Source organism: Zonotrichia leucophrys, chromosome 4, assembly GCF_028769735.1.
Source record: "Zonotrichia leucophrys gambelii isolate GWCS_2022_RI chromosome 4, RI_Zleu_2.0, whole genome shotgun sequence".
In the NCBI taxonomy this organism is placed as follows: Eukaryota; Metazoa; Chordata; class Aves; order Passeriformes; family Passerellidae; genus Zonotrichia; species Zonotrichia leucophrys.
Window position 1 is genome coordinate 7,204,532 of NC_088173.1, and position 23,332 is coordinate 7,227,863.

General features: G+C 39.4%; 2 protein-coding genes across 8 annotated transcripts in view; one reads left to right on the forward strand and one right to left on the reverse strand.

Moving 5' to 3' along the window:
* The window catches only part of ATP10D (ATPase phospholipid transporting 10D (putative)), a 41,048-nt gene extending 33,106 nt beyond the window's left edge, over nucleotides 1-7,942 (forward strand). For 6 of the 7 annotated variants that reach the window (XM_064710343.1, XM_064710345.1, XM_064710344.1 and 3 more), the window contains 4 exons: nucleotides 2,047-2,127; nucleotides 2,383-2,487; nucleotides 3,789-3,976; nucleotides 5,977-7,942. In XM_064710343.1, the coding sequence (XP_064566413.1) occupies nucleotides 2,047-2,127; nucleotides 2,383-2,487; nucleotides 3,789-3,976; nucleotides 5,977-6,331 (729 nt within the window). In that variant the 3' untranslated portion in view covers nucleotides 6,332-7,942. The remainder of the gene's footprint in view (nucleotides 1-2,046; nucleotides 2,128-2,382; nucleotides 2,488-3,788; nucleotides 3,977-5,976) is intronic. The other variant, XM_064710347.1, reaches the window with a different exon arrangement.
* A 2,701-nt stretch (nucleotides 7,943-10,643) lies between these two features.
* The window catches only part of CORIN (corin, serine peptidase), a 116,015-nt gene continuing 103,326 nt past the window's right edge, over nucleotides 10,644-23,332 (reverse strand). The window contains exons 18-22 of the mRNA XM_064710351.1: nucleotides 21,561-21,610; nucleotides 19,927-20,101; nucleotides 15,994-16,265; nucleotides 14,331-14,464; nucleotides 10,644-13,881 (exon numbers count right to left, since the gene is read on the reverse strand). Of these exons, the coding sequence (XP_064566421.1) occupies nucleotides 13,699-13,881; nucleotides 14,331-14,464; nucleotides 15,994-16,265; nucleotides 19,927-20,101; nucleotides 21,561-21,610 (814 nt within the window). The 3' untranslated portion in view covers nucleotides 10,644-13,698. The remainder of the gene's footprint in view (nucleotides 13,882-14,330; nucleotides 14,465-15,993; nucleotides 16,266-19,926; nucleotides 20,102-21,560; nucleotides 21,611-23,332) is intronic.

Consider the following 23,332-nt stretch of genomic DNA (forward strand, 5'->3'; position numbering starts at 1 on the left):
AGGTATGTTCTGAAATTTGCCTTCCCATGTGAAAACACTATACATGATACTGGTCTGTCAGTAATTTCTGTCCCAACTTTTAGCACAGAAAACCAGAGGGAGTGGAACAGTAGTTTATAAATCAAAATTATATAACTCAGTGAGGTTTTTCCTGATTTCTGCTTTGCTTAGCATGAAATCTAGCATAATTTAAATTTATATTTCTAAATATTTAATAATTAAAATAATATCTTTATTATGACAATTGAAGGCAGAGACATACTGAGCCTGAGACAAAATAGGTACTAATAGTCCAGAAAGCAGAAACATTGACTATATGAGTCACCTAAAACTCAACATTTTCTTTATGATCAGATCCTACAATATCTTTGGAAGGCATTTCTTTACCATTATTTCCACAATGCCCTTAATAACATGCTTGAACTTTTGGTCAGCCCTGCAGTGGTCAGGCAGTTGGATCACATAATTCCATCCAACTGAAATATTTTATTCTGTTCTATTCTACTCTATTCTAACAAATACTACTAAAAAAAAGAGCTACACGTGTTGTGTGCTAGTGTTGTCTCATTTATTATAACCTAGTAGAAGTTTAGGTCTGGTCTAGAAGGGAAAGAAGGTTATACACTGAATGGACAAATTGTTTACTTGTTTGTGGACTTCTACTTTTCTTTTTATATACACTTAAATACTTTATGTTTCTTGGTTTACAGTACTTTTGAAACACAAAGTATTCTTTAGGTACCAATCCACACCTGTGCAGATTGGCTTGAGCAGGTGTGTGCTTGTCAGTCAAAGAATTTTGTTTAAGTAAATGTTGCAAGGCCTCGTTATTTGTTTTGATCTTTAGGATATGTACAATGCAGTGATCTGAGCTGAGATGTAAGTTTTGAAGCAACATAATCAGAATTACTGCATTGCATAATATATTTTCTTCTTTTCCTTTTTATTCCCTTATCTTCTGTTAGTTTTTTTGTCTTTTGTCCATCCCATCATTCCTTGCTCTGTGGTTGGAGTTATTATCATTTCCTTTCGTGCATGGAAGCACATGGAAAAAATTGCTTGGACTTAAATACAGTATAGAAAAAAGAGAAATGCTTTAAAAGATGCAATAAGATGCAACATCACAATATTGCACCATGACATCATGAGTGTAGAGCTTTGTATAAACCATAAAAAATAATGGAACAGTAAATGGGATTCATCTTTAGTAGATTAAATCACTTTCCTGAAAGGCAAATAAGTTTTCCACATCACTTTCAGACAGTGGTTCAGTTCTTAAAAAAGGGCTGAAAAGCTCTTTGGAAAAACCCATCTCTGCAGTAATCATTGGGCTTCTCACCTCTGTGTCTCACTTCAGTGCCTGAAGGAATGGGACGTAGCTGAGCCTGAGCACAGGCAGCTGGGGTTTTCTAGGGGGTTGATCTGTCATAGCAGTCTGCTGCTGCTGCTGAGGGAAAAAGTCTTATTCCCTTCTCCTTTTTTTCTTCCTGTTCCCTCTTCATCCATATAGTTAAACTGTTTTCCTAGTCCCAGCTCAGTTATCCCATCAGGTCCTCCCAGGAGCTGATTTCACTCACTAAAAAATCAATGTGTTATTCCAGCAGAAAAGTGAGTTGGTTTCTCACATCTGATGAGTTAAATTAGCTCACAGAGGAGTCCCATCCACACAGAGGAGTCAGACAGCACACATAACAAAAAGACATGGAGATAGAAGAAGGTGGGACTTGGTATTCAGTGATGGCAAGCTGCAGGGTACTTCCCTGTCCATCTGCCCCCTCCCCTCCCTGGTACATCCATTCTGATAGGCACAGCTGCAGGGTCAGAGTTCCCAGAGCTGGCTGCTGATTGAAATACTAACAGTTAGCTATGTTAGTGTGGAGGGAGATCTTTGTTCTAATAACTGTAACACAAAAGATGCCTTTTTCACTTGGAAACTAACTGGAATTACTTCTGTAGATAATCTTTCCCCAGATCCAAATTAATGCTAGTTAAGGATGCAGCAATTTGTTCAGTTTGTTACAATGCCATTATGTTTTTCTCTTACAGGCTTACTTGCCTTCAGCTTTCTGGATAACCTTGCTGGATGCTTTTTACCAAAGTCTTGTTTGCTTTTTTGTGCCTTACTTTGTAAGTGCTGGCTACAGAATATATTTATACATTTTGACTTACTTAAAACCCAAGCAAATCAGAGAATAGAATGAAGTATTTGATTTTTACTTCCTTAGTATATTCCATAGTATATGAATGTTTACTAAGATCATCACTGGAACAGAACTGAACTGTGTATGTATAAATATGTATGGTATTGAAGTTATTCATGCCACTTCATGTTAGGACTGTACATAAAGAATATTTGACACTGACCACTGTCTTCCTTTACAGACTTACTGTGGCTCAGACATAGACATTTTTTCTTTTGGAAACCCCATAAACACAGCAGCACTCTTCATTATGCTGTTTCACCTTCTCATTGAGTGCAAATCTGTGGTGAGTACTTTGTTTCCCAAAGAGTATATTCCTTACAGAGTATGTTCATACATCTTTCAGTAAAATTAAAGGGAAGAGAGGTCTTCAAATACAAAACAGAATAAGTATGAAAGGGTCAAACCCTAAATATTGTATTTATATGATCATGTGAGCTCTCCTAACGCATCTGTCATTGGAACCAATAGAAATATGACTAAAATTAACAAAACTGGGCCTCAGAATTATTTTTTAATAGTGAAATGATCCTGCTTTCTTTTAAAGTAGGGTGGTTTGGGGGATGTTGGATCAGTTTTGCAAATGGTCAAAAATCCACCAGTGTTCTGCTGGAACTTCTTTGGTTTGCAAAGTTTGCATCTCACAGACAACAGTGTAAATTGCTGATTTTGAATCCTTGGAATTGATTTTCTCTGTGGCCAGGGTAAACAGCTCAGAGGTGTATTTTGATGCCAGAACTGGAAAACTGATATGCTAAGAAACATTATTTCAGTTTTCAAGTCTGCGCAACATAAAGCATCTGCTTTAGCTTGGATAAATCTAGAGTACTTACAAGGGTAATACTTGGGGGTTTGGCTTAATTTTAAAGAAAATACAATAATGGGTACAGTAGAAAAACACTAATGAATGAATTTTGGTTTTTCTTTGACTTTTTAGAAGTATTTTTAGGATTGTTTTGTAGTGGATGAAATGTCAAGTTGTGATTGTCTTTTCACTGTTCTTTTGAGAGTATGACAGCCATAATTAAAATGTCTTTATTGAGAACATATATATAGCATGAGTGTATTCACACTCTGATTAGAGAACTTAAATGTGTTTTGTTTGTGGCATTTTTTAATGTTGGCAGGCTGTAAGAACAGTGACAATGTTGTTTTCTTAGTAGCTGCTATAGCCATTTAGGTGTAAAATTACAGAAAAACTCCAGTGTAGAAAGGTAACCAACGTCTCGAGCAAGATATATAAAGGTGGTGTCATGTGAAGGTCTCACCTTGAGAAAGCTTTCTGTGCTGCCAGTGAATGAGGTAGTAATCTGAGGCAAATGTCTTTCACAAAAGAATGAAAAGCTATGAATTTATGAGAATTTAAAAAAATTAAATGTCTGGAACACCTGTATACTGTAGAAAGAAGGTTCCATTCTTTCTGGATTGTTTTGTATGAAATTAGGAATATTATCTGAACAGATGTATCCTCTGTTACATTCAACAGCTGCCCTTGGAGGAAAAGTGTGTATGTTCATGTAAATACAGACATAACAGTCTTTCTGTTTTACAGCTTAAATCTTATTTCTTTCCTTGCTGGAATTGCAGACATGGATACATGCAGTAGTTATAGTTGGCAGCATCCTGTTTTACTTTGTGTTCACTCTGGCTGTTGGAGCAACCTACAAAACCCACAACCCACAATCAGACTTTTACTGGATCATGGAAAAGCACATGACAGACCCAGTATTTTACTTAGTTTGCCTCCTGACTACTTGCATTGCTCTGCTACCCAGGTGAGTTTCTGTTATAAAATTATAGATTACTGCTGTTACCAAAATTAGTTTTCTATGAGTCAGTGATGTTATGAAACTCTGGCTAGGTCTTTCCTCCCTAGCATCCCACAGTAAAAATGAAGATTTCATTAATTTATTAAACCAAGATATGTGAGGACAACTTTTTAGTTCCATTTAGTTCTCCAAGCAAATTTCAGTAATAAAAATTTTCTTTTGTGACTTATATAATATTAACTATTGTCTTTGGAGGGCAAAGAAACAGTAATTTTTGTAATCACAGAGTTCATAATTAAATATGCATATCAGTTAAATTAGTGACCAGAGTTGGACATGTGCTATATATAGACAAAGAAATACTGTGCTTAGTCTGTGTTACTTTGTGAAATGATTTTCTGTTTGAAATTTATATGATGAATATGTACAAGAGTATTTAGAGTGAAGGATGCATGTACAGGCTTCTTTGTGGGGTGGAAACATGCTGACTAGATTCACAAGAGGTCTTGATATTTTTTTTGTCTCACTGAAGTTCAAGTTTAATAATTAATTCACCCTGGAAGGGCAGTAGTATTGGGTGGAGGTGGAAGACTTCAGCATGGTGAGCAGGGAGACACCTGAATGAGCCAACAGAGCAAGCCAAACCATGTGAAAACCAGTGAAAGAGACTTCATCAAACCTTCCCTTTAGCTTTCTTTAGTAGCCACAGCTATCTTCATTTCACTGCCTGAGCATGAACTCAAGTCTGTAGCCTACAGTGAAGTGCCTGCAGTGCTAATTACTCATTGTTCTGTGTTGTGTCTCTTTCTTTCCCTCTTACATCATTTCAGAAGGAATGAGACTTGAAATTAAATTGCACAGACAGATACTGAGAGAGTTGAGGAGATAAGTGCTGTCTCCTGCTCACCTGATGTAATTTAATATCATTAGACACAATCTGAGCACAGTTTCTGGATCAAGTGCTGTAGTACAGGCTGAATAAGTTATCAGTCCTGCCAGCAGCAAAGCTGGCAGAGCCGTGCCTGCAGATGCCTGCAATGGCCACCAAGTATTAAGTCCTGTTTGAAAATGTCTGATCTGTGTCTCGAGCATGTCATCAGGAGTTTTAGTGCACTCACTGGGGATTATGACTGATCTGATCTGACTGATGATGGCTTTGGCTCACACTTCAGCAGAATGACAAACCATGAAGTGCAAGAAACACGTGGATTTCTGTCCCTGCTCTCAGCTTTGTTCAGGTGGTGACAGTAGAGCCTTTTCTTTCACACACAGTAAATCTCCTCTACATGACAAATTATTAGATAAAGGCTGTTCTGAGACCTTTTGGTAGGGCTGTAGATAGCCAAGGTAGGATAAAGGTTTCAGCTTGGTGACTACTTCCAATGTGTGGCTGTTGAATTTTCAAGATGGCAGTGGTTTTCATGGTGAACTAAAGGCAAACTATTTAGAAATTCTTTAAGTCAAAAGTACTCTCCCTGTGTCCACAGGGAATCAGAAGATTTATAGCTGTTGTGGCTAATTTGAGCTTTTCTACTGCAGTGATTTGAAGCAGAAGTACCTATCAAGGGACTACTGCTGTCACATGCATGTTTTTTTCCAGTGTTTATTTCTGATACGATCCTTTGTATGGTCCTGAAAAGCCTCCACCCAGGGGCATTGTGATACCAGGGGGTCCTCTGCAGCTTCTGGCATGAGGGAGTGAGACTGGGGCTTTCACTGGAGGTTTGAAGTTCTCTTATGGAAGGACAGGCATTGGATGCCCTGTTGTCTGAAAATCCACTGCAAAAATCTGTGATTTAAACCAACCTAAATTGCCAGTTAAGTCAGTTCTAATATCACAGAATTATAGAATGGTCTGGGTTGGAAGAGACCTTAAAGATCACCTAGTTCTAGTCCAAGAACTAGGCTTCAGGGCTGCTTGAATGGTGTTTGGTTTCCTTTAGTCACTGGAAACAGTTTTGGGGTTTCTTTTAAACAGCTTTTTTGTAACTGTGTTTATTTTGTAGGTATTTGATAAGAGTTCTCCAAGGAACGCTGTTTCCATCTCCGGTGTTGAGAGCCAAGTGCCTTGTCAGACTGTCCCCCAGGGAGCAGAGGAAAGAAATTAAGAGATGGAAAGATGAGTGCAATGTGAATTATAGGGTGGAGCTCCAACCTACTTCTGTGGCGTCCAGCTCAGCTGCAGGTGCTGTATCAGAGGAAGAAAGAACTGACAGTGTTTTGCCATCTAAAACACCTTTTCAGACCTGTTCAAGAGATGGATTGTTAAAGAACACCTCCTTCTTACCAGACATTCAGGATGAGTCTGAGAGTACAAGTGGCTTGAACTCTGAAGAGACTGAGTTTACCAAAGGGAACTAATACATTTACATTTGGTGGCAATAGATCATGCGCCAAAGTCTCTGTGTGTGCTTCTGAAAAGTGCAGCAGTGCTGTAACTCCAGCACACAGAGCAGTTTTCAGTTCTGTTTTGTGTGAAGAAGATGCTTTACTGTATTTTACAAAGTTGGAATGCTAGCTGGTTAAAGACAGGAGTAATAACTGCTGATTTCTGCCATGCTGTGGTTTTGTTTTCTTCAGCCAAGGTAGATGACAAACACATTTCCTTAAAAGCTTGTTTGTAAGACTTTGCCATAATTTATTAAGATATTCCCAGTCTAAATGTCTGGATTATTTTTTATATTTCTTCCCAAACTAGACTTCGCATATTGCTTATTTCTTGTATGCAACATTGCATAACACCTCATGGTGTTATGGACAGTGCATTGCATGAATGTGGATTCACAGAATCCAGTTGAGGTAAGTCAGCCTGCTCCCTTACACTGTGCCCTAGAACCCTAGCATGCCCTGGCATTCATCAGTTGCTGAAGAATGAAGTAAGCTACAGGGCTGGGATGTGGTGTTACTGGTTGGCTTGTTTCAAGACTTTTTATTACGTGTTGTAGTGTGTGTAGACAGTAATTTATATAACCACTGTGGTCTAGTTTGTTCACCAGGCTCTTGCATGGGCCATCTCCCTGCTGGACAAACACAATTTTAACTATAAGAGGGAAGCCCAAATGTGACATGTCTCCCTCACTGCCTTCTTCACATAAAGAGCAAACCCTAAGTGCAGCCTTTTGTTTTCCATGTCAGGTCATCCTCCAGGTGTGTCACTCCATTTTGACTCCATGTGTCCATGTGTCATTTCCCGTTGTCCGCCACCAAAATGGCCTTTTTTCCTACCAGGAATTCAGATGTTGGCTGGCTGTCTTTTCTCTAAACTACCTCATGCCTGTACTGCAAAATTGTCAGCCAGCAGCAGTGAGGAGCTCCAGTCTGTCTTCAGGTCTTCCTTTACAAATAGCAGCTTTTAGCTGGTAACATCACTCTTCTTCACTCTCAGGTGTTTTAAAATTTCTCTAAGCTTTTGTAATAATCAGCTTATGTGTCTCTAAAGGCTGCTCAAAAGAAGGCATCTTGCATTGCATGTCTCACATTTAAGTGCTGTTGTTCATCTGTCTCCACAAGATAGATGAGTCCTGCCCTCTGCCAGTTTTCCACTGTTCATATGCTGCACAAAAAGTGGCTGAGGTGCATGTGGCAGCTTCTAGATTCCAGACTCTAAAATACTGCCTCCTTTTTACTTCCATTCCCAAAAAGTTAAATGGACAATTTAGAGAGGAGCTTAGGAAATCTGTTTGTATTCACTAGCACCTGTTGAAATAAACAATTTCCTCAAACTGTAGCTGCTAATGAATTATTAGTGCTGAGCCCATTTTTTGGTTCTGTTACTTTCTCAGACTTTTCTGTTTTCAAATTCCCCAGATTTGTGTGCTTATTTTTAGGCACCATGTTTCAGGCAAGGGCACTGCTTTCTAATTGAACCAGAACCATGAGCTTTCCACATCAATGATCAACATTGCATATTCCACATCTTTTAAGATCTCTGAAAGAATTTAAACAAACGCTGTGAGGTCTGGACAGCTGCTGCTATACAGGGCAGATATTGAGGCCATGCTGAGTTCATTCAAATGCCAGTCATCACATGTAACCAAATGTTTAAAACAGCTCTGTGTTCAAAAGGTAGAATGTAATGACTGACTCTATCCCTAGTGTTAGTGAGGGGAGAAAGAGAAAATGTAGTTTTTTTAGCCTGTAGAAGAAAAGTAGTGGAAGGAGAAAGTGATGACAGCCATTTCTGAATTATTTTTTTTTTTTTTAGTTCGGTTCAACATATGATAAAATGTTTTTGGTAGGTTCTAACATAAAGAAGAGGCCTTTGAAGTGACCACACATTCAAACCCCAAGAGAGCGTGTTGTTTTGAGTTACTTTTTCAGATGTTTATCTGAAACATCCTTCTTGCTGTGGGAAGACACCTTGCCACGAGCCTACTCCAAATTTCCCAAGTGGAACATCTCCGCTTTCTCTTCAGGAAATGAGAGCTGCAAGGCTGCAAGTTGTGCAGGGAGACAAGCTGGTACTGGGGCAGAATCACACAGGAAGAGAGTTACTGGGATGAAGTGAAATCATCTACTCTGCTCCACAATCCCAAGGCAGGCTCAGCTCCACCCTTGTCCTTCCTAGTGGATGTTATCCTGCTGTAAAGAACTCCAGAGAAACAAGCAGTGCTCTCCTGCCCTCTAATAGTGGTTTTGTTTTCATTATCTGACCTGAATGTTTCTTCTGCACTTTAAATCCATGGCCTCTCTGCACCTGTGGCCACTGAGAGGAGATTGGTCCATGTTTTACAGGTCTCTAACTCTATGACTGAGGTATGGTGAACTTTGATGGGGGAGCTCCAGCATTTCCAGTGACCTGAGGGAGTGCAGGCCTCAGCTCTGTCCCCTCTGCCTCTGTGAATGAGAGTTTGGGGACAGCACCAGCCTGTGACCTGCCCTCTTGTTGCCTCTGCTGCAGAAGCAGAACCTACCAGCAGATTTGACAGGTAGATGATCATTTACTCTCAGGAGTTTGCATTTTTTCATACAAAAGCTGTAAGTAAGATCAGAGTAAGATCAGAAGTAAAACCTTCTGACTAAGCCATGGCATCAAAATAATGACATGAAGAAACATGAGTGGGGAGTAATCTGTTAGACCCAGGACCAGCTCCATGATGGACATTTACATTGCTGTTATGTGACTCTTTAGAAACCTCAGCACTCCATTACTCACAACTTAGTGCAGTGAGGCTTTCAGGACACTGATCCTCTCTGCTGAGATTGTAAATGCTTTTGTACCACTTGAAGTAGTGAAAAGTAACATACGTGTGTGTGTGTGTGTGTATTGCATGTTGGTACTCCATATTGATTAAAACTGCCCTCTACAGTTGTATTTTATTAGAGGATTTCAACAAGCAGTCTGGGTCATAACATAATTTATCTGTTGGGTAAAACTTGCTTTGGGGGTTGGGTTGGGTTTTATTTTTGTTTGACTGTTAAGTTTTTTTGGTGTGGTGGTTGGGTTTGTTGGGTTTTTTTGTGGTGGACAAGCAGAAGAAATAGCTGAAGGCATTTGCTGTGATTACTTGCTGTCTTTTATTGAAAGGGAGATGAGGGTCATGAGTCTTTAGGACTCATGTTTTATATATTTTATAACTCATATTTTAATATTTAAAATATTAATTGGCCATAACTAAAGTAGGACCAAATGAAGGGTGGAAACACATTGCACTCCCTGTGCTTCTCAACAGTTCAGTGTTTCCTTTATTTTTTTAGCACTGAAAACACCACAATCACCTGCTTGCTTCTCCACTTAGGCACAGCATAATCTGACTTTTCCATTTTGAAAATAAGCTTTTTAAGAGCATCTCACAGGTGCCTTCCACATGTCATGAAAGGAAGCACAGCATTTACACTTCTTTAATATGAAAACAAACCAAAAGAACCACCTTCAACTGCCCCAAACTTTACAGCTACATCTAGAACAGCCTTAACTCTGATTTTGATGTGCAGTATTTGACTTACAGAAGAAAGTACATGTTTTAATTTTTTTTCTTTCTCAGCAACCACACCTGTGCTACAGATTTGTGGGTGGCAGTCAGCCACAGCCTGTGCTGAGTATTCTGGCAGCACAGTGAGTTTGGTCTGTTCCTGGGGCACTGTTTGAGCTGATGTTTAGCCTGAGCTGTGTTTTCCACAGCCCCACTGGCTGCAGCACAAGGCTGAGGACTGGCTGAGGACCAGCTAAAGCAGAGAACCCACTGCTCCCACCAGCCCTGGCTCTTGGCCAAGGCTGATGGGCAACTTCCAAATGTGACTGTCTTAACAATGTTCTCACAGATGAATTTCAGTGTGAATTTTGTATTATTTGTTGTTATGTTACTCTTGCCCTCATGGTCCTGGCTTCCTTATTGCAGTGGAAAGGTGAATTTTAACAGTGTTAAGCTTCTGTCTGCTTATTATTTTGATTTCAGCATGTGTACCATGTTGTTGAAATTCTGTGTACAACTTATAAGAGATTGTTTATTTAAAACTAATTGCATTCCAGAGCAAAATTATAGAACAAAATGTGTTCAGATTGCAGATTTGATTGCAGCTTTAATTTTTCAGATTTCTAAGTTCACAGTAGTTGTCGGCAGCAGTATTCCTAGTAATATTCTGTATTGGAAGCATATACACAGAAAAAACTAAAAGTTGTACGGTGGTAGTAGTGCCAGAATCTCTACAAGTACTGCAGTACTAACAGGGCTGCTAAAAAAGGTCAGCTAAGGATTCAAAAATGCCTTTTGAAGGCTATTTTTGGCATTATTGCTAAAGTTGTAACTTTTTACCTCCATATTATCATTTAGTCTCTCTAAAGATGAAAACACATGTTCAACAGAAATTATTTGGAAAATGATTGTAAATTTTTATTAGTACAACTAGAAAGAAACATGTTGGCTTAACTGAGAGTGGCACTGCTTCCATTTGGAGATACAGCTGTGGTAAAGCAAAACCAAATGTTACCTTACAATGAGGCCACACTGTGGGACAAACAGCGTAACTGTGATCACAGCCATTGTTCAGCACGCAGGAGAAGGCTTGACACAGTGGAAGGAGGAGCATGTTTGCCTATTTCATGTGCACACATAAAAAAACCCGTATAAAAATACATCTATAAAATTACAGATTTCCTCTTTACATGGAATGTTGTGTCAGACACAGTCATGGGAAAGGATAAGACCCAAGTGCTCCCTCCTAGAGCCATCTGGGATGGGGTTCAGCTTGGAATTTCTTCAGACTGATCCCATATAGGACAGGCCTGGACCTTATGTTTAAGCAAGCCTCTACTTCATTTCCTGGGAGGGACTGCTTGGAAACTGGTGGAAGGTCAAATCCAGGTAATTAAAATGTGTAGTTACATGTTATCATTTGGAAATGCTAATATCTACATGAGTGACTTATGTACTCTGGCGCTTTACAAAATTCAAAGCTGCTAACCACAGACCATATCTGGTGGAGAGCAGCCAGGCTGGGTTGCTTATTCTGGAGCAGCATCTCTTTGGAAAACACACTGGCCAGAACCTGTCTGACACCAGCCAGCTGGCTCTAACAACCACTGGGCCACCCACACCTCAGGGAACTCTTGAACCAGCTCTAGGACTCAGAGCTTCTCTGCCCTACAGCCCCAGCTGAACGAGAACTGAGCTCCAGCCTCCATGTCCTTGAGGCAAGGACATCAATAACCTGCTTCAGCTGTAATCTACTTGCACTAGATAAACATGGTCACAGCTGCCTTCTCTCATTTATAGCTGGGGCAAGAAGAGTATTTTACGTGTTATATCCTTAAGATACTAAAAGTAAAAAACCCCAACAATCAAACCTACCAACGCCTCAGAGTTTTCCTTCTGAGCATGAAACAGTGACTGAGTAATCACTTAAATAGTTTCAGAATCCATAACATAAATATTGAGTATTTATTAATATTCATGTCTACAGCGCAGTCTAGTGTGACTAATGTTCTAATGTTAGCAACGTTTAAGGAGAAGATACGGAGAGAAGAAATCTTTACAAAAGCAATAGATCTATGGAGATGAGTTGCAACATGATTCATAATACCTGAAATGTCCATGTGTTAGGTCTTTTTTATGCATGTTTTCACATGCAGCAGTCAGTCATGCTATTGACAAGGCCCTGCCGTGCTGTCATGGGGCCGTGCCAGAGGTAGCAGAGAGGATTATTATGTGCCTTAGGCTGGATTCACAGGGGACTAGGCACAGCACTGAAAACACAAATTTTAAATGCATTGTTCCCCAGTGGAATTTGTCCTGTGGTCCTCAGATTCCTGACTTGTCCTATTGTGGCCTCCTAAAAGCTGATAGCTGTGCAGGACATCATCTACAGCAGCTGATAGGACATACTTCCCCTCTAGCACCATAAAAAGGTGCCAAGCTCCATCATAATCTTTTTCAACCAGATTCTCTTGGAGTTAAGTAGAGTTAAGGCTCAGTGTCTTACTACTGCAGAGAGCACTCCACATCTGGCTACCAAGCACTTGAGCTGGGCTCCTCGAGCCTTTGCTGGTGAAGCTGTTGTACTTTGCATCTGGTATTTCTAATACTCATTTCAACAGAAGCTGGAATCCCAAGTCTTCTATCAAACTCTTTCTGCTTTTTTCCTTTTCCCAAATCTTCCCAAAACTAAACTTTAAATGCAAGGTACAAGAAGAGACCTATAAAAATTACCCAGTTCCCCAATATTGTGACGGTGCCCACACTGCATCTATTGCATTTTAAATCTGCATTTTCCATGTCTCACAAGATGTCCAAACTAAGAGGGTGGTATTGCCAACCCTCTTAGGTTTTTGGAGGGCTGGAGATGGTCAGTGCATGTTTTGTATGCTGAACATACGATACAGTGTGAGGGGGAAAGCCAGTGGGGCACAGGTTTGATAAATACACCGATCAGTGTAGTGCTGCTGAGACATGGGTGTCTCCTAGACACATTAGGACATTGGAAGCTTCAGAGAATAAGTGCTAGAGGCTGTCCACAGAGTCTGAACAGTAAAGTTCTGGTCTCTAGTGCCTCTACTGGCAGTTATGGGTCTGTGGGCCTACTGGTTCCTGCATCACCCCGGAGAGATGCCCAGTCTGGCTCTGGGAACAGAAGCTGTGGAATGAGGACAGTACAGGGGTATGCCTATGCAAATGAACCACCCTGAGGGACAAAATGCACTAGCTCAGGCATGCCAGGAGCATATGGCTACACACCTTTGGAGACCTGCACGAGTGCTTTGATGTGTCCTGTGCCACGTGGATGTACAAACCCATCGATCTCTTCCACACCCTCCAGCATGTGGTATGGCCCTGTCCAGAGTTGTCCTTGTGAATGTACGTCCTGCAGGGCCACATGAATGCACAAAGTTCCTTCTTCATCACAAGAAGTGAGTGAAAATGCATGTACTACTAACTGAATAGTATTAAAATAGGTTATTTTTAAAAGTTCTTCTAGTCTGTGCTACTGCTTAGTTTTAATAGCTGAAAGGCAGAAAGTGGTTGGTTCTTTTCTTTTAAGCTTTTTGTAGTGTTTAGAATAGCACCACAACACAGTTAAAAGAAAAGTCAAAAGGATTATTAATTCTACCACAAATTATATTCACGAGGAGAGGATTTACCAGTAACATACACTGCATATTCCATTGCTCCACAAGAAGAATAGACAGAGCTTGAAACTCCTTTTCACAGAGTTTCTGGACTGCAAAACCTTCAGTGTTGAAGTGCTGATTCCTTTTTTCTTTTCTCTGTCAGCATAATCCTTACCATCTGGAGTTAGTTTAGCAGAAAGGTGTGGATATATATTTGTCTTTCAATCCACTCAATAAAATGTGACACATTACTGTAAACTCCAGGTCCCAAAACCTTGGAAAAGCAGACAGAGCCCCAGGATGTTAAACCAAACAGAGTCCAGCGCCCGGCAGGATGCTCGCACACAAGTGGTCCTCCACTGTCACCCTGCAACAGGAAAGTTAAAATCACTCTATTACACACATGGCCAGCACTCATCATTAAAGCTATATCACATTTCCCACAGCCATTTGCCTTTAGCAAATAACTCAGCTGTAAAAATCTGCTGAACTGTGTAGCCACACGCAGCATTACCAGTATTTATTACCCATTACATTTGTACAAAAAATAACCTGCAAAAGGCTCATAAAAATTAAAAATTTACCTAATAAAGATAAACCCTAGAGTCTTCAAGCAGCATTTCAGTAGCATGAAGATAAGTTCTTTACACCAATATTAACAATAATAGTAATGATAAAAGTTGGGTTCAAGTATATAAATAGGCAGCTGTCATTCCTAGAATACATAAAGTACGCTACACCTAATTAACATCACAGTATTTTTATTTCTAAAAGCAATTTTGTTTCTGGAAACCTTCTCCTTACAGAGAAGCCTACCATGCAAGAGTCCACGGTGCCAGATTCGTAGCCTGCACACAGCATCCTGCTGGTGATGATTTTCATGTCAAAATATGACTGGCATTGCTCTAAGGAAATTATGCGAACCTCTCCTTCTTGAAGCTTGAAAGGCACTGAAAAACAGAATTAGGTGTTTACTATACACAAATTCACAAATACTTACCTATTATGACTCCATGAGGTATGACAAACATTTCCACTGGGATATATTATAAATATTGCTCTCTATATGTATTAAATGTAAGGAGCACTATGTGTTGCATTCTGGAGAAGGACTAAGCACACAAGGACTGGTGTGACATTTGTTGTTTATTCAGCATTCACACCTTGACATGCTGCAATTTGTGACTTATAAGATGGGGGCAGTAGTGGCTGGAAAATAGTAATGTGGGAGAAGTGGACAATAGGTTTGATTCACTGTTCCAGGGTAGGACCTCCCTGTTTCCTGGTGTCTGTCATGGTAAAACTTGGTAATAATCAGAACTATTTTGGCTATGTTTGGGTAAATTTGACTTACAGAATGTACCAGGAACAGGAAATCAGTATCTGAACCTAATGAAATTATTATGAAGTAATATGTTCAAGAGACAATAAAACACTTCTTCCTAGTCCAAGCAACTTAATGAGCTCAAATTCTAATCAAATTTGTTCAGCCTAAATGCTATGTAGCCACAGTGGGTTTTGATGCTTCCTAGCATAAAACCTTTAAAATCAACTCTGACCACATTAGAGAACAAAAAACTATTTACCAGTCTGCAAAAAGAACCTGTCAGAGTTTTTCTCCTGACATCATGTACAGATATTTTAGATGGGTAGAGATGCCAGTAAACAGCTTACCATTCCCATATCCAGTTTAATTTTTACCTCATCTAAACTGGCCACTACAACTGAAGTTCCACTGAAGCAATACAGAAAGAAAGATTTCCTTACCCAATGTATGGAAAAGCCATCCCTAGTAATTACTATAATAATAGCAAAGGCAGAAACACAATGGCTAGCGCACAAAAAGTGTTGGAGCCAGACTAATTCGCATACTATTCATGCAGAATTATTTTACCTGACCAAAGATTTACACAACACAACAGTTCTTGACAAGGATTGTGGCAGCCCCAAAACAAGAAAGCACACTAACCTATTCAGAGGTACAAAAACAACACTTGTGATTGTGGAATAAATTGTCCCACAAGTATGAAATGATTCATGACCCTGTTCCTCCAGCCTCTATGCCAGTGCTTCCAGTCCCCAGCCTTCTCTGAACTAAGAGGGTTTCTGAAGAGGTGCTACCTTTGCAATACTGTTCTGACTGCAACTTAGATGGGTAAAGTTATAACTAACGTCGGGGACTTTCTTGATAGAAGTTTCCAGATCCTCCATGTTTTTAAAAATCAAGTCAGTGTCTAAGTAAGTATTAAGGAGCATAAATTGAGGCTGCTGCTTGAAAAAGCTAGGCTATAGTCACAGCTTGATCCCTTCAAGAGTAGTTACACTTCCCCATTATTTACTAAGATCCAGTAATAGTATAAATGGACAAAAGTTTGTAACATTATCACTTATTGGATTAACTCAGTAGAAGCTTCACATGTTTTTCAAAAGTCACAGAAATACTCTTACTTTTCAAAAGTCACAGAAATATTCATCTTACTTTTGTTGCCCATGTGTCCCCAGCCTGTGATGTAGCAGTAGGTGTCTGGCTGAACCAACTGGTTCTTGCTGGGCAAGCAGACAGGTCTTACATAGCTTGTCTCCTTGATGTCCTCATCGAGTTCCACAATGCTGATATCATAGTCTACAACTGCTCTGTTGTAGCGTGGATGGAGGATGATGGTCCTCACTAGTCGGGTCTGCATGAAACTTGATGGATGATCGAGATTGCTAATCCCAAACACTACTTTCCAGACAGCTGCACTTTCTCTCCTTTGTCAAAAAAAAAAAAAAAAAGTGAAATTTCAGTCAAGGTTTTTCTTTTAAGCTAAAATACCCAAGATATTTTTTTTCTCCCTTTTTGTACACTACACTTTGCAAAGCATGCAAATACTACAAGAAGAAAACAGGTATTTATGCATTATTCCTTACAGCAAAGATCTGAGCAACAGAATTCAATGCTTTTAATTTCCCTCCTGCTTGCAATCAAACACATTAAAGCTCACTCCATCAGAAGATATGTAACCATCTATTAGTTGCTGTATTAAAGGCTGTCAAAGTCATCCCTTGGATCCTTCCCAGCATTAGTTGCTCACACACTCACTGGTGGGCACATGCAGATTTTGCTGGGGTGAGAATATTGTTCAGTAGACTGCTGCTGACAGCAGTTAAGCCTCACTGAAAACCCTAAGGAGTCTCAAATAAGCAATTTCATTGTGTAAATTAAATATTTTTGGATAGCCATGGGAAAAATCCCTTATTTATTCAGCATTCAGTCTGTGCCAAGTATACTTTATATGCCTAAGATCAAAGGTTACTTTGACTCTTAAATTTTTTTGAGACTTTTCTGGTATACATACAAGACCACAAAGCAATGATACATATGATACAAGGGGGAACACTGAACTATTGTTTGTTGAGACACATCAGAAAAGCCTAGATTTTATGGAAGGCTTCGAGACTGTAATCTCTCTGTCCTAACTGGTCACAGGATTACTTGTGGGTTCTTTGTGGTTTCTAATTAGTCTGTGATGCTAAAAGCTCTCCAAAAAGTCACCTTTTTTCACAACTGCTGAAAGACAATTCATGTAACTAAGCACCTTTGACAGGACTGAAGCTTATTCAAAGCAGTGCAAGTAAAAGCATGCAAAATTTCAGCTTTTTGATAGTGTTCAAGAGGGTTTTAATTCCTGTAATTTGTAAAGAGATTCAATTGCTAAATCAAGACTACGTTTATCTTAAGAGTTAGATGAACATTCTGGCATTTAAGACTGTAATGATCATTTTAGCATCATGGTCAATTCATGAGCTGCTCCATAAAGTTACAGAAATGAAGTACTGAGAATATTTATATACTATTGTGTTTATGACCATTGTAAAGTAGCATTGCCTAGAGAAATAAGTAGTCAGCCAGAATGCATTGTCCTACACATTAAAAAAATCTCTAGATGTTTTGGTTACTTTAATGTAATGCATTTCAAAATGATCTTGACAAAACTCAAGGGGGACTATAATAAGAAAACTTGCAAACAACAAAATGTTAATGCAGCCCTTTATATTTATGCCCTCTACAAGTATTCATGGCTATTTGTATTGTTTTTATATGGTCCTTATGTTTTGTATTCCAAACTTCACATGAGTTTCACAAAATGGAGCTTTTTGTATAAAGGACCAGAACATTTTAAAATCTCTTTATATTGATGTATTATCTGGTTGGTTTGGGAAATTTTTAAAATACTTTATGTAAAAAAGAAATTGTGACAAAGAATGGTCTTGCTGATGATACTTAAGCTTACAAAAAAAAAAGTTCCTACAAATGAAGAATTTCAAGATTTCAGCTTCTGGGTACATCCTCCCCAGTCTATTCAGAAAGGCAGAAGAGAAAAAAGTCCATATAACTTCTCAGTCAATTATTAGACCACAATATCTTAGTACTTTCAGGTCTTTAGAATATAAATGAGAAAGAAGTTATACTCCTAACTCACAGGGACATTATGCAGCTCTACATGAGGAGTAAATGAACAGCATAAAAGTGTAGTGGCACTTTTTCTGCATTTGACAAAACTGGGAAATTTTTACTTTATAATGTGACAGCTGCTTTGCTTATCTTTCAGTAATGAGAGGAATCTTATCCAGGACATTCAACAGCAGTCCAATATTGCTGAAGAATCAACCTCTGTCCCACCTTTTATTTTAGATCACCAGAAAGTGTTCTTCCAAAGGATAGGAAATATTCCAGGAGTATATTTAAAAATAGGTGGAGAAGGAAGAGAAATTCCTTCTGGACCCAAAATCTGATAAAATACAGTACTCTTGTTTGTATTATGCAGGTTTAGCAAACTGTTAGTTTAGAAGGACAAACACCAAAGAACTTAGTTTTTCAGAAATAAAAAGACAAAATTTTTAATGAAAAAGTGAATGACTAACACTATAAAGAAATATCGGTTCAAGAGAACCTTGCTTAACAGAATTTCTGCTGCCTTAAACATAAAGAAAGTGTTTTGTGCAGTTTAAAATAATTTGCAGAGATCAAGCACCAGTTTAAAGAAGGATTAAGTAACCATATGCCAAAGGAGTACTTGCTAACTACAGCAGAAAACAGTTGTTCAAATTTTCTTTAGAAACCCAATTAAAAAACTTTGGTACATGATGAAATTAATCAGGTAATAAAGCTCCTTCTGAAATCTGCGGTTCATCAAAAAGAAATATTGGTTAGCACCAAAAAGTTGGCAATGATCAAAACAATTGCTAAGACATGTAAACACCCTCTGCACTCCAGACTGTCCTTCCACCATGGTGTCTGATACCAGGAGGCACTCAGCTGTTAATACTGACTTGTTAATTATTGCAATCCTAATGAAAGACTGGCCTGTATAAAAAGAAAGGGCAGTGATTTCAATATGTCATTCGCACTGTGAGTAAATACTCAGTTTTTCTTTTTACCAGTGGCCACAGCATTTTTTCAGGGTCTTTTCTACACAGGTACAGAGGATGATTTTTAAACTCATGGCAGTTGTATGACAGCTATAGAATTAGTGCTTTGGTCTTCTTCCTTTTCCTGTTTCTTGCTGAAAGTCAGGGCATCTTCATTTAGCTTTCATCAGTAGACATGCCAGCAGAGAATAGTGAAACGTGAAAACCTAAGCTGATGCCTGTTTGTACCTTTTACCTTCTTTTTAGTCTCCTAAATCCAGGACTCTGTGACTGGCTGTTCTGCAAAGTTCTTCACCTACACCCCATGTGTTTGCTAGAGGGAGAACTTGTAAATTCACACGTGCAATATGTGAAAAACACTAATCACTTGTTTTTAAAATTCTAAAAGTCTAATAGTAATAAAATGGTTATAAAAACAGTACTACAATTGGTGTAATAATAATTTGGACAATTTGAATTAGGACAATATGAGGCAGTAGAAACAAAGAGTTATGGATGTCTGGGTACCTTTCTCTGGGCAGCACAAGCCCAAAAAAGGACACATGTTAACAGAGGATTAACTCCTAAAAACAATAACTTGTTGCATATTCATACATTTAATACATAATGCATAAGTTCTATTCAAATACAGGATTCTGTCTGGTAATCGTCAACTTCTTCATAATCTTAACAGCATTGTTCTGCCTGAGTGAGGCGGGAAGAAGTTTGTTTCTCCTGATAACGGAAGAATAAATTCTCTTTCTCTGAAAGATTTATGTGTCTTGTGACTGCTATCTCTGTGCGAGTCTTTTCTTTTAGAAAAAAAGTATCTTACACAGCACAGTTTCTATTTTAACATTATGCTATAACCTAAAACTATACTTAACACACTACTTAAGAAAATTAATACAGCATTACTTTCTAACCCAACACACATAACATTAACATTTGCGAGAAGCCAATCACAAAGCAGGCATTTTTCACCCGACACGCGAGCAGCGAAACGCCCGAGCGCTCTCACCCCTCGAAGCAGTGGGCGACGGTCAGGACCCATCTGCTGGCGATGAGCACGCAGCCGCACACGTGCCCGCTGGGCTCGCTCTGCAGGGAGCACTGCCAGGGCCAGCGCCCCGGCCGGCTCGTGCGGCCCCCCAGGATCCTCTTGCTCATGCGGGCGGCGGGGCGGCGGCCGCAGTCTGCGGGGACAGCGGCGTTAGTGGCACCGCGCTGGCACGGCCCGGCACAGCCCTGAACGGCCTCATCCGCCGCACTGCCCAGGGAAACCACCAGCCAGGGCAAGTCACCCAACCAGAGCGTTTGACACACGGCTGTATCAAACACCGAGACACTTTTTGCATCCCTTCGGATCAAAGGATTTGCTCTCCGGTTATTAATTTTGCCTGAAATATTAACCAAGCCAAGTTTGGAATCTTGACTTCCTTTCACTCCGATTTCCTGATGGTTTTTTTTTCCTTCTAGCTAGTAACGTTTGGCCAGCTTTGTATTATCCAGAAGAATTGCTTCTGGAAATCTGCTCAGCTAATAATGAGGTTTTTCTTAAGTCAGGTCTGAGGTTAATGTCATGCTGTTTACTCAGCTACACAGCAGAAAACTCACTTTGCCTGCAGAAATTACTGAATGAGAATATCTGAAGATCTGAAGACGTTCTAGTACTTCGTCCATTACACTTAACAAGCCACTTCCACTAGAAATTACACCAGGCTACCACCTGCCAGCTACTACCCTAAAATAATCCTTCATTTTTGCTTCACTTTCTTTTTTGGATTTGAAAGATGCCAGGCTTGTTATTTATTCTGTTTATACTCAGTCTAATTTAGAGAACAAAAGAACACCACCAGTTTCTGCAACTAGCATCCCAAGGGAGGATATGCTGCCATTGCATGTATGTGGGAATTTAGTGCTGAAGAAATAAATTGGAGCAATGGTTTTTGTACCTTATAATTCTTACTGTGTTCATTTAACTTCACAGAGTAAGCAACATGTCAGCACAAAATACCTCAATGAGATTTTTGAAAGCTCCTTTGAGCTTTTGCCTTTGTCTGACAAATAGCAAATGTTTTGATTAGTTTCCCAAATTTAGCTCCTGTCTTGTAATTCCTTTTCCCTGCCTCAACCTACTTCATAGTTCAAGTGTTCTTCAGCAAAGCTCTTCTTGTCTGTAGAACATGGTTTCATCAGAGATGAAAAATTTCTGCATTTTCAAACCACTTAAAATTGCCCAACTTGCTGGGCCAACAGACTTGGTCCATAACTTTCTGCTTCAGGTTCTTCTGTCCTCCTGAACTAAACAAATAGATCACAGCTTCAGCTCCCAGGCAGACACTCTGCTAACCACTCTGCTGGTTAAGGATATTTTCAGCAGGAAGTTTTATCAAATTTCCTTTTGAAACCTAACTGCTGACAGAATTCCTTTAGTGGTATCAGGAATGGGCTACCTTAACACACAGCATCCTAGTCAAAATATAAGAAAAGCTGATGAGACTGAGTAAAGTAGGGAAAAATAAACCAGTGCAAAATTAGATTTTGCAGAGGTGTAGTAAAAATTTCAGAATGAATCCACACTAAACATCTGCATTTTCAAAGTGATTTAACACATTTTGAAAAGTATCTATTTTATAAGCACTTCTCTCTTACCTTCTTTAGTGCAAAAGAGAGCCACTTTGCTTCTGCTTTGACACGTCTGTCTAAATATTGAAACAAAACATGGTAGAAATCTCATTAATTGATTCATTTTGGTAATTTGAAAATCAGCACAGGTATTGTACTCATTGCTGTAATCCAGCTGTTAAAAATTCCCTCAAACTGTAAAAAGACAGTCAAGGAGCTTCTTGTGCCAGATCATCCATGTCTTCCAGCATCTGCCTGAAGATAATTCAAAGTATTAGTTCAGCTTTACAATACATTTCATGAGTAGGTGTCATGTATTTTGCAGACTGCCTTGCTCCCTGGGCATGGATCCAGCTCTGAGGTCAGCTGGGATGCACAGTCTGTCAAGTTCTTATTTACAGCACCTGAAAGCACAGATTGCCAGTCTCCTCTTCCTTACACTCAAAGGACAGGATTTTCTTTGAAATGCCTTTGCTAACAGATGATCTTTCATGGCCTAAGAGTTTGGCTATTTTAAAAGAATCCAGGAAATCTGCGGAAGAAGGTATTAGAACAACAAAAACTTCTACTTTCTATTGAATATCTTCAGATAAAAGAGGGAAGAATTGATTTTTTTTGCCAAGGGAGGAGAAATCACAATTAAATCCAGCAAGCACTGTTGCACAACTAGCTGATTGCCTTTTTATTTCCACAGTTTTTTCATTCCTACTGCGTACATGTTTTTCTGAGGCAGGTGCAGAGCTGAATACACAGGCCATCTCTTTGCCAGGTAATTCTTTGCAGACTTTAATCCCAGCAGGTAGGCAGTATCTTTAAATCTGCAACCACCTAAAAAGAGGCTGCATTTCATGTTAAATCATAGATACTAATGTGGGCAAAACAACAGTGTCAGCCAGCCCAACAGATTACCTTGAATCTGGAATTTCACCAAACCTTTGTCCCTTACATTGCACAGACCTCATTCATACACCGTAAAAGTCAGTCCATTTCTCTTCCTGAAAACCCAGTTCAAAATATTATTTTTCTAGAGATAGTAGAGATGGACAACCAATTTCAGGAAATTAAATTTTGTGCACAATTTTGACAGGCAAAGAAAATACACGGAATATAACTGAGACCAGCCATGCTCGTGTTTTACACTTGTTTTTTTTTTACTTACCATTCAGTCAGCTCTAAAGAGAAAACTTTTAAGCCTTTATGTGTGCACTGCCTGCACTGTGCTGTTCCCTCCCATCAAAACTTTTTGCTTCAGTGGTGTGTTTGTTAGTTCTTGGCCAAGTTCCCATTAGTCCAGAAGCCTGGCAACTCCTTTAAACATCCAGCACACTCCACAGCACAAACCTTTTACACGCTGCAGGTGACACAGATGAATGCACCCAGACTGCAGGGCTCAGGGGCACTTCCCAGTCATCTGCACTGGATGCAGCCAAAACAAAAACAGGCTCACCCTTCATGCACCCTTTCTCCTCAGTTTATCACTTCTTATCCATTTTCTGAATTCAGGGGGACTGGAAGATCTGTTTCCTACATGTATCTTTCAATTATGCTATAGATTTAACAATAATCACTACTGATGTTTTCCCTCCTTTAACCTGCACTTTGGGCAAAACTAAATCTTTTGTGACTAGAACTTGTAACTCAAGAGGCTCCAGATCCATTACTTCATATGTTTTCTAGCAGACCTCTTCCAAAAATGTCAAAAAGTACCTTGAAATTTCTGCTTTGCACTTTAGTGACTGAACAGAATAGAATTGTGGCTCTGCCTTTAAGTCTGGTCACAACCCAAGGTGTTTATTCTT